At 40.7% G+C, this 11,569-nt stretch overlaps 1 protein-coding gene and 1 pseudogene across 3 annotated transcripts in view; one reads left to right on the top strand and one right to left on the bottom strand.

Annotated features, from left to right (window-relative positions):
- The first annotated feature begins 2,131 nt into the window (after positions 1–2,131).
- LOC105544231 lies at positions 2,132–2,642 on the top strand (annotated as a pseudogene).
- Positions 2,643–5,554: 2,912 nt separating this feature from the next.
- SRSF3 (serine/arginine-rich splicing factor 3) overlaps positions 5,555–11,569 on the bottom strand; it is a 10,162-nt gene continuing 4,147 nt past the window's right edge. For 2 of the 3 annotated variants that reach the window (XM_011986595.1, XM_011986596.1), the window contains exons 3-6: positions 9,474–9,608; positions 7,281–7,319; positions 6,675–6,761; positions 5,555–6,517 (exon numbers count right to left, since the gene is read on the bottom strand). In XM_011986595.1, coding sequence (XP_011841985.1) covers positions 6,490–6,517; positions 6,675–6,761; positions 7,281–7,319; positions 9,474–9,608 — 289 coding nt within the window. In that variant the 3' untranslated portion in view covers positions 5,555–6,489. The remainder of the gene's footprint in view (positions 6,518–6,674; positions 6,762–7,280; positions 7,320–9,473; positions 9,609–11,569) is intronic. The other variant, XM_011986594.1, reaches the window with a different exon arrangement.

Genomic DNA, 11,569 nt, shown 5'->3' with positions numbered 1-11,569 from the left:
GGAGGATCACTTGAGCCCAAGAGGTCAAGGTTGTAGTGAGATATGATGGTGCCACTGCACTCCATCCAACCTAGGTGACAGAGCAAGAATGTGCTTCAAAAATACAAAAATTTAAAAACTGGGGTGAGACGAGGCATGGTGGCTCATACCTATAATCACAGTTCTTCGGGAGGCCAAGGCAGACAGATAACTTGAGGTCAGGAGTTCCAGATCAGCCTGGCCAATAGGCTGAAACACCGTTCTCTACTAAAAACACAAAACTAGCCAGGCATGGCGGCTCATACCCGTAATCCCAGCTACTCCGGAGGCTGAGGCAGGATAATCACTTGAACCTGGGAAGCAGAGGTTGCAGTGGGCTAACATCACACCATTGCACTCCAGCCTGGGTGACAGAGAGACTCCGTCTCAAAACCAACCAACCAACCAACAAAAAAAAACAACTGGGGTGAAAATGAATTGCTAAAGGTCAACAGCCTAAACTTGTACTCCAGTCAAACACAAATATTATATAGATTTTTATTTCTAGATATTGAGCTGGTGTTACGATTTATCACCATATCCCATTCCTAAGTGGCTTGTGTCATGGTCTTTTGACATGTGAGGAAAATATGAAAAAATTAAATGACAAATCAACATTCCAATTTGTATTTATAAAATACTTTCATTGAAAACATAACATAGGTAGTTTTATCTAAACTAAAAATAAATGTAACTATGAGATTCTGGTGGCAGAGAGCCAGCTGGACGAGGTGTTTAAAAGTTACCAGCTGCCTGAGCTTAAGATTTAGAATTGTTTCCCAAAGGAGTTATTCTTTCAAAAATGAAACTTCTAGGCTGGGCGCAGTGGCTTATGCCTGTAATCCCAGCACTTTGGGAGGCCGAGGCAGGCAGATCACTTGAGATCAGGAGTTCAAGACCAGCCTGGCCAACACGGTGAAACCCTGGCTCTACTAAAAATACAAAAATTAGCTGGGCGTGGTGGCACGTGCCTGTAGTCCCAGCTACTCGGGAGGCTGAGGCAGGAGAATCACTTGAACCCACAAGGCGAAGGTGGCAGTGAGCCGAGATCAAGCCACTGCACTCCAGCCTGGGTAACAGATTCCATCTCAAAAAAAAAATTTAAATAAAAAATAAATTTCTATGTCTCAAGACTTATACAACGTTTTTTTTTTTTTAATACTCGAAGATTTCCTTCTCCAAATGACCAATATAAATTGCACATCTCCACCCCACCCCCTCCCGCCGCTGCCCTGCTCCAGGCAGCATTAGGCAACACCTTCAATAGCATTCCCCTTAGGTTGACATTTTGGGGCTTTGTGAGCAAATAAAAAAACAGTAAATGCTAAATTGGCCAGGGCAAGGTGACTCAGGCCTGTAATTCCAGCACTTTGGGAGGCTGAGGCAGAAGGATCGCTTGAGGAGTTCCAGACCAGCCTGGGAAACATAACCACATCTCTTAAAAAACTATTTTTGTGGTGTGTGACTGTAGTCCTAGCTGCTTGGGAGACTGAGGTGGGAGGAATGCTTGAGCCCAAGAGGCCAAGGCTGCAGTAAGCCATGGCAACACTGGTCTCAAAAAACAAAACACAAACAAGAATGCTAACTTGCCCCAGATGAAATCTGAATGAGGCATATACTGAAACAAAGGTGCCCAACCACAAATTATCAAGGCTTTCAAAAGCAGACTCCAACCTATAGACTTTTCCAGGTGGTTTAATTTTGCCCTGTAAATAGTCTCCATCTCGGGACCTTCCAAATGATTAGGGAGAAGTATCAATGTTTTGATATTTCCATTTGCTCAAGACACATGTACTAACTTACAGTGAGGCACTACATGGCCATATTCTACATCTTTTGTAGTAAAACCACCATACAATGCCTTATATCAGAAATGAGGAAGACCTAAAGATTAAAAAAGCAGTGTTGGTGGAGTTCCAGTTCCATCGGCTCCCATCCGGGCCATCCTGCCGCCTTATCCGCTGCTCCTCCCCAGGATGCGGGCAGAGGGCCTTTCTCCCACTACCCCCACACCCATTTCTGAGTAGCAACAGGAGTTGGAGGCTTATTTTATGGGGTAGGGGGCCACTGGTTGGCGAAGATTGTCAGAGGGAGAGTGGGAGGATGAAGCCAGTGCGTGGCAGAGACCTGCCAGATGTTGATGCCTAAGAACCAGATTGCCATTTATGAACTCCTTTTTAAGGAGAGAGTCATGGTGGCCAAGGATGTCCACATGTCTAAGCACCCGGAGCTGGCAGACAAGAATGTGTCCAACCTTCATCTTCATGTCATGAAGGCCATGCAGTCTCTCAAGTCCCGAGGCTACGTGAAGAAAGTTTGCCTGGAGACATTTCTACTGGTACCTTACCAATGAGGGTATCTCCGTGATTACCTTCATCTGCCCCCAGAGATTGTGCCTGCCACCCTATGCTGTAGCTGTCCAGACTGGCAGGCCTCGGCCTGAAGGTCTGGAGGGTGAGCGACCTGCAAAGCTCACAAGAGGGGAAGCTGACAGAGATACCTACAGATGGAGTGCTGTGCCACCTGGTGCCGACAAGAAAGCCGAGGCTGGGTCTGGGTCAGCAACCGAATTTCAGTTTAGAGGCAGATTTGGTCATGGACCACGTGGTTGGCCACCTCAGTAAAATTGGAGAGGATTCTTTTGCATTGAATAAACTTACAGCCAAAAAAAAAAAAAAAAAAAAAACACCAATGTTTCGCACATATATTTCATGTGTTAGTTTAGGAATCATTTTTGGTACCTTCATCAAATCCATAGAAAACACGATACTAAATGAGAATCCAAATACTGTATTATGAAGTACTACAGTCCAACAAGGGGAAAGTTGCATGGACAAAACTAAGCAATTATACTAGGCTAACCAAAACAAATTTCTTTTTTTTTTTTTTTTGGAGACAGTTTCACTTTCAGGCTGGAGTTAAGTGGCTAGATCTCAGCTCACGGCAACCTCCAACTACCAGGAATAGCGCTTCTCCTGCCTCAGCCTCCCAAGTGGCTGGGATTATAGGCGCCTGCCACTACGCCTGACTAATTTTTGTAAGTAGAAACAGGATTTCACCACGTTGACCAGGCGGGTCTCTAACTCCTGACCACAAGTGATCCGCCTGCCTCAACCTCGTAGAGTATGGTGATTACAGGCATGAGCCATCGTGCCCAGTCAAAACAAATTTCAATGATCTTGGTCTCAGAACCTTAAGGGGTCTACAGCTGCATTCTCTTCACGTACCCAATGAATCCTTAATAAAACAGGATGAAAAAAGTTAGTGTGGACATATAAAATCAAATTCAACACTACTGGATTATTTAGAGAAAAATATACTTCCAACCCAGTTTTTCTTCAGTAACTTTAATTAGAAATCTTTCTCGAAAAGATGGAAAACCAGAAGGCAACAATCTGGCAATACAAAAATATACAACTATAAGAGATTACCACCAACTAGATATGACAACTAAATCTCATTCAGAACTCTGAAAAAAACATACTTGGACAATATACTAAACTAGTGGTTCTCACATCACCATGAGTATTTATCATGTAGAACTCCTCAAAATTACACAGGGTTAGGTCACCCTGAAAAACTAAGTCAATGAGCCAGGAGTCTGGCTGTAACTATTCTGAAATACCTCTTCAATCCAACAAAATTCCTAATTAAGCAGCACTGTACTAAAATCAATATAGTAATAACCTGGATTTCCCACTCACATATGGGTTTGAGTGAGAGCGACTGACTGCAGTCTAATAAGGTGGGGGTGTCATGGACATTGACAGATCGCATGTTTGTAAGGATCTCTAAGACACTCATATGGTAGATACAGGGTACCTGTGCTTGGTCAACTACAACTTCCTTATTTTCAACTTTCTGTGAAAGACATGGAGGTCAGAAGCAACCCACAATAAACTGTGAACCAGATCAAGCTAAATATTCCTTTAAAAAAGAAAAAAAATTGAAAAGTAAATCTTGTCATGCTGGGCAGACTGGCCTCAAACTCCTGGCTTCAAGAGATACTCCCACCCGCCCTAGCCTCCCAAAGTGCTAGGGATTACAAGCATGAGCCACCACGTTCAGCCAGTATCTTTCAAAACATAACCAACTATAATCCTTAATGCTTCTTTACACTGCCATCAAGTGTTAATAATAGTGATTTCTAGTGAACACCTTAATCCTTAAACCACAGGTCTGAGTTCAGTTTTGTGATTTCTTTCAGTTTTACACTCAACCCAGAATATGGACAAGACTGGTTAATGTGACCTGTTATTTTGGAAATTACAGGAACTTTAAAACTTCCAAAGAGCCACAATCTAAATGTGCAATTCAAAGCTTTAACAATGTCCATGTTCTAAAGTTTAAGTCTTGAGGTTGTGCTAGGGCTTCTAGTTAAAGTAACTGCAAACTGGGACTGTAAAGTCACTTAAGTCAGGGTAACTCCCTGGTAAAGTCACTTTTATTTCAGGTTCTGTATTATTCCTCTTAGCCATATTATACCCATAACTAACTGTCCTTTTTACAGAAACCCTTCCAATTTAAGAGCCTGCATATTTTGGGCATATAGTTCCAAAAAATGCCCATGTTAAGTTCTCCATTTATAAGAGCAATGTAATTGACATATTGTGTGGCTTCCATAACTTCTTAGCTATCTTGCCTTGTTCTTAACAGGAACAGTTTTTAGGCCATGTGGGAATACTGAAAGACAAAATGTCCAATGCTAGACTTCGCAGTAAAACAACAGGCAGTCTGAAAAGTGTCTTTCTTGAACATGCTTTCACTCAGGCTGGAGTGAAGTAGCTAGATCTCAGCTCTTAAAGTTAACATGCTTAACTTCAAGGCTGAATCTTCCTGACACCAATTCTCCCCGCGAGATTTGTGTAAAAGGTGGAAATAATTTAATAATTATTTCGGCCATGTATCTTAATATAGTCATATAGCTTGAACTCTTAATGCAATGACTTATCTTTCATATTTAAGACAGTCAATACAGCATAATCCAAAACTATCTTGAAAGAGCATATTTAAGGAAACTAAGCCACAAGACTGTTGCATTATGATTTAATCTAATTGCACAAAAATTTGAAATTACAACTCCTCCCATTTTCTAAGAGGAAGGTTATGCATGCCTCCATATTCAATTCTGCACTGTTACATTTGAACCATATTGTGAACTTTACATCATGATGGATCAGCTTAGAATTCCCATGCAACACCTCAAATTAAAAAATGGAAGCAATTTTTAGACCTGTGGAAAGTTTTCATGCTAAAGATAAAAACGATTGTTAATGGGCAATTTACTTTGTGTTTAAGTACCAGGTTGCTGCTATACTTTAAAATGTTGGTCACTAAATAACATGGACCCTGAACTGGCTTCTACTCCTTAAAAAAAAAAAAAAAAAGTGTTAACTATCACTTAGGTGACATCTATATTCCCTTCGCTTCAGAAGACTAATCCATAGTGCCTCTCAGCTGTGTTTCTTATAAAATAAGAATCGTGTAACCAACTGCTTCCCATGGGATAAGAACAATGGTTAACAGTGGGTTCAACTGACTATTACACCATTATGCTAATATTTTATTAATTCAAAAGCACTTTACAAGAAAATATAAGTATGGCTTCCAATAGGAATGTTATACCTGGACTTGGTACCAAGCTCACAGATTTGAGTTTGCAAGGAAAAACAGGCTTTCAAGTTAAACAATAATTTGTAACCAAAACTTTAATCCCAAGGATTCTCACAAAACATATTACAAATGACAGCATGAAAAAAAAATCTCGCACAGTAACTCAAAGTTCGGCTCTACAATGTACCCTTAAACTGGAAGGACATTTTTTGAAATCTCAAATTTGCACATAAAGAATGTCACGAACAGCCATGTATCCATATACAGCAATCAAATAAGGAACTTATGACCTAAAGCAAAGGTAAACTTTCTTGAATAACAGATTCTATACCAACTAGGCAACCTCTGCCCAGGATGAAAGTTGGATCTTTCAAAAACCTCTAATTTAATAGTTCAGCGTTTCTTTTTACCTGATGGCTTGTGTTTCACAGCAGTTTTTAAAGACTGCTTATTCAACTATAGCTGCATCCTATATCCCAGCTATGGAAAAAAAGTAAATCTTAGTTTTTTTGCCAGTTGTTTCTGTATTTAAAAAAAAAAAATCAGACTTCTGCTGGGCAGGTTTAGAGGTTTATTATCAGTCTATGCATAACTAAAGTTCAAAGCAAATTCAATTTTGCTTAAGGGAACATTGTAAAGTAACAATTCTTGGTATTACATGCCTCATATGATCCATTTCAAACCATAGAGAATCACACCTTTGTGTCACTGTTTCAAGAGACAAACAGATTTTGAACAGCTAAAACATCTTAAAAATGCACCAAGCTTATGAAGTCTCAAACATAACTTGAATTTCCTGTACATACTCCCGTCAAATGAAGTAATTTCCTGTACACCACTTCTCTTGCAAACTGTCTTCTATTTCCTTTCATTTGACCTAGATCGGCTAAAAAAACAGAAAACAAAACATTACATTTGTAACTTGGTAACACTTAGTGATGTATCAAAATAGACTTTTAAAGTAAAAAATTCATGGCTTACAAAAAAGGTCTTAGCATACTATGTATGCAAAGTCTTAAATATAAATTATCTTAAGATCTTACCTACGAGACCTAGAGAAGGATCGGGACGGCTTGTGATTTCTCTCCCGAGACAGCGATCTCTCTCTTCTCCTATCTCTAGAAAGGGACCTAAACGACAGAAAAAACATTAGGACCAATGAGGTATGGTAAAATTATACGTAAATATTCTCTTGATCTGGCATGGTGACTCATGCCAATAATTCTAATGTTTTGGGAGGCAGAGGCAGGAAGCTCACCTGAAGCCAAGAATTTGAGAACAGAGTGGACAACAAAGATCGATCCCATCTCCACAAAAAATAAATTAGCCAGGTGTGATAGTATGTGCCTGTAGTCTGAGCTACTCAGGAGACTGAAGAGGTAGAATCACTCCAAGGACAGGAGTTAAAGGACACAGTGAGCTATAATCACACCACTGCACTCCAGCCTGGGTGACAGACCCTCTTTTTTAAAAAAACTAAATACTTTCTAAAAAGTCTTTGAAAACTCAAAGAAAAGTGACTCATCCTTACAACCCGTTCACTATTAAAGCCAAGGTTTATTCCCATTAACCAAGCCATCTGGAAAAGTTTAAGAACAGCAGAAACACTGCCATTTCTAAGAATGTAGCCAAAAAAGGTAGTCGTTTACCTGCTTCGGCTGCGAGAGAAGCTTCTCCTTCTTGGAGATCTAAAAGCAGAAACAGGAAAATTAGGCTCATCATCAATTAGTATTTATGGCGTGAGGCCATTTCCCAACTTTTCAATCTCACTGTTGGGCCCAGTGAATGTGCCGAAGAACTGGCACCCATCGTCCAAAAAAAAAAAAGAAAAGAAAAAAAAGGCACAGAAGGATTAAGGAACAAAAAGCTCAAGTGAAAAGCAGGTATTCCAACCATGGATTCACTTTAACAAAGAATGCTTCACAGCAGATCTGTCCAATGCAAAACTTCATGTCAAACTAACCTCACTACCCAAACACCACACCAAAATATAGTCCCACAAGTAGTTCCAAAAACAGTACCATAAACCAGTATTTGGAACCCATGCAAACCTGTAAGTCCATGACAAGACTTAGGTACCAGGTGGATAGTGTAATTTTGTGAAAACGCGGTAGGTGTAAATATTGATGCCATTAAGTGGTACATTAGAACTGCATTTGTGATCGTCACATTTAAGAGTGTGTTTAGGCTTACCAAAATTACCTTAGCTTGGCCCACACTTCAACCCCAAAATTTTAAATTTTGAAACTGTTAGTAAAACCATTTAAAGGTGATAGGATTCAACAAATTTTTGCCAGAAAAGAAAGCTAATCTGTTAGAGATATTAAAATTTTTTAGTTTGGCATCTCGCACATGCAAATAAGTTTCACCTGAAGGTCTAGTTACATTACGAGTTCCCTATCACCCTTAAAAGTTTTTCAAGCAATATATATGTACGTTACCATTCAATTATGCACAGCCAGCCTTTGATCCAGAAAAAAGAATTACTTTAAGCCGCTTACTCCTTATTTTAACCAGCAGTAAACTGTATAAGCAGGAAAAACTTACTAGTTTTGGGTTTCAACAAGCTAGAAATGGTGAGGTGAGGCTGCCGGACTGACGGCCAGGAAGAATTTGCTGAAAAGGTTTTGCCAGATGTTGCGTTGGATTTAGTTGGTTGGCGAAGGGGGTGTTGTGGATTTTTCCTGCTTTTTTGTTAGCCGAAGGCTGCTGCTGTAGTTGTTGTGAAGACATTTGGTAAATAAACAGCTGAGCTGATTGGCCAGGAATGTGTGGGCGGTCGAGGTGGCTGCTGCCGATTTGGTTAAGGTTGGAGAGAAGGCTGAGAGAAAACAGCATGCTCGGGAACCAAAGGGCGGTGCAACCTGACGACTGGCCAGCCTGGGTCATGTGAAACGACACCAGCCAAGCTGAATGGGGCGCGCTGGTCACATGACGCTGAAAGGGCTAGTTGACTGGCTAATGCAGATTCAGAGGGTGGTGAGAAGAGACATGATGGTGACTCTGTAACGGGGTTCATTTTTATTAATAGATGGACCAAAAAGCACAAAAAAAATGAAAAACAAGCCATCAGTACAACCATCTATTAGCTAACAAATACTCTTTATTATGATGGGCAACAGTGTGCTGTTGTTTTTCAAAATAGCAAAAGGGGCAAGATTTTGAACTCCTGTCTCCTAGAAGGACTCCACTCACCTGTAAGAGGTAAATTTAGTCCTACAGAAACTATTTTGGAGGTCTGAGGAGATGTGGAGTTAGCAACCAGACAATACTGCCTGGTCCAAGAATGATGCCATTTTCAATTATAAAAAAACTGAATTTTCTCCTATTTGGGATTGAAGAACAGATGACTGGGATTACGTCTTTTTTAGCCCCCTTTATTGGTCAGTGACTTAAGTTAGTTTCAGAATGATTTCTACTTTACCAGTTGTAACATTAAAACAGCTGCCTGTTTGATAAATATTACAATTGTGCTAGCAGTAGAAAACACAAATTTGTGAAGAGCTAGAGTTGAATGTAATGTTTGTCATTATGGAGCCAAGAAATGGAAAAAGGCCTAAATTGAAGTATAAGGGAAGATTTGGAAAGATGCAACTAGAAAGATGAACTAGAAGACAGATCCAAGATAGAAGTTACTGACTACCAACATGAACAGTGACCTAAAGACAAAAGCCAACACTCAGCACAACTCACATACCCCAAACTACACCCAACAAATGTTTCATAGAAACCTCCGATTCTTCCAAAGTTTAAAACCCACCAACAAACTTTTAAGAGAAATACCTGCTCCTACTAGCTACTCCATTACACCAATACCTCTAAACAAGCTTTCTCTCAAGTACCTGCGACGAGGTGGAGGACTCCTCCTACGATAATCATCTCGAGGGCGACGACCCCAAGAGGGAGGTGGGCCACGATTTCTACTTCTTTTTTCACCATTCGACAGTTCCACTCTTACACGGCAGCCACATAGTGTTCTGAGGAAGCAAAGATATTAAACTTAAAACAGCCTAACTTTCTAAAGCCAAAAGTACTCCCAGTTGGCTATTCTGCAAAGAACACATCTGAAAGTCTGTGAAATTTAATACCAAATTTCTAGCTCCCTTATTTTTACTAATATAAAGTGAGCTTTGGCCGGGCATGGTGGTACACGCCTGTAATCCCAACACTTTGTGAGGCTGAGGTAGGCGGATCACTAGGTCAAGAGTTCGACACCATCCTGGCCAACATGGTGAAACCCTGGCTCTACTAAAAATACAAAAAATAGCCAGGTGTGGTGGCACATGCCTGTAATCCCAGCTACTCAGGAGGCTGAGGCAGGAGAATCGCTCAAACCCAGTAGGCAGAGGTTGCAGTGAGCCAAGATCAGGCCACTGCACTCCAGCCTGGGGAACAGAGCAAGACTCTGTCTTGAAAACCAAAATAAGTTTGTTTCTCAGTTTCAAATTAAAATTTCAATTAATTTCAAATTAAACAATTAAATAGGATTTTCTAAAGTACCAATTCACAAGGAAGCCAACTTCCATTTTATTGCCTAATTGTTAGAGCCAGTCTGACTACTGAGCTCAATATTAATTTGTTAACAGTTGCAATTTAAGTGTGAAGATCCATTTATCCTTGAAAAACAAGTTCTTCTGTATCTTCATTACGACTTCTTCCTTTGAGGTCCCAGCACTTATTTCAGTTATTTGTCAGGCTGTATTTATTGGTCTCCCCCCGCCCAACTCCAAGTAAAAAATGGGCTCAAGACAAGACAACCATTTTGGCCATTTACAGTACCCTCTCCCCTCAATAGTCAGCACAGAACAAATTATAGCTGTGGTCAGGTGAGGTGGCTCACTCCTGTAATACCAGCGCTCAGACAGACTGAGGTAGGAGGATGGCTTGAGCCCAGGAGCTTGAAGTCAGCCTGGGCAACATAGACCGCCATCTGTATTATTTTTTAAATAATATACATTTTTTTAAAAAAAGAAATTATAGCTCATAGTAGTAGAAAAGACCATTACTTCTCACCCTTCATACAACCAGTCATTAAATTTAGATAAGCTATCATATTTGGACAGTGACTGGGAAGAGGTGAGCCCTGGAAAACTTTACTACGACCTGCTTGAATTGACCAACCTTTCATGTAGCTTTACAGTGAACGCTCAGACCCTTTTTTCCATTGTATTTCCAAAGATGAGGAAAGGGGGGTGGGGGCATGGAGGTCAATACTCAGGCCTTACTTAGCCAGCTAACAGGACACTATTAACACAAAGGGAGATAGTAACTGATTCACTTTCTGGGATAAGTATTTCAAACACATAAAAGTAAAGATACAACAAACCCGCGTAACCATTTTGTAAACAATTTTTTAAACAAGTATCAGTTCACAACTACTCTTAAAAATATTTGATCCTGGCTGGGCAGAGTGGCTCACACCTGTAATTACAGCACTTTGGGAGAGAGACCCAGGCAGGCAGACCACCTGAGGTCGGGAGTTCGAGACCTGCCTGATCAACATGGTGAAACCCTATCTTTGCTAGAAATACAAAAATCAGCCCCGCATAATGGCACACGCCTATAGTCCCAGTTACTCAGGAGGCTGAGGGAGGAGAATCACCTGAACCCAGGAGGCGGAGGCTGCGGTGAGCCGAGATCGTACCACTGCACTCCAGCCCAGGTGACAGAGCAAGACTCGTCTCAAAAAAAAAAAAAAAATCCCAATTGTATCTAAAGATACAATTGGCCAGTGATTGGGAAAGCCAGATCTAAGAGCCACATATCCTGTACATTTTAAATATGAAAAATACAAGCAATACATTTGTATCAATTTAAATCACCTTCCATCTAGCTCTCGGACTGCATCAGCTGCATCTCGGGGATCTTCAAATTCAACAAAAGCAAAGCCGGGTGGGTTTCTAGCAACCCACACACTTCGGAGTGGTCCATAGTAGCC

The sequence above is a fragment of the Mandrillus leucophaeus genome, unplaced genomic scaffold (genome assembly GCF_000951045.1).
Source record: "Mandrillus leucophaeus isolate KB7577 unplaced genomic scaffold, Mleu.le_1.0 Scaffold3, whole genome shotgun sequence".
Classification (NCBI taxonomy): domain Eukaryota; kingdom Metazoa; phylum Chordata; class Mammalia; order Primates; family Cercopithecidae; genus Mandrillus; species Mandrillus leucophaeus.
Note: the sequence above shows the minus strand (reverse complement) of the source record. Positions and strands in the feature narration are given on the sequence as shown.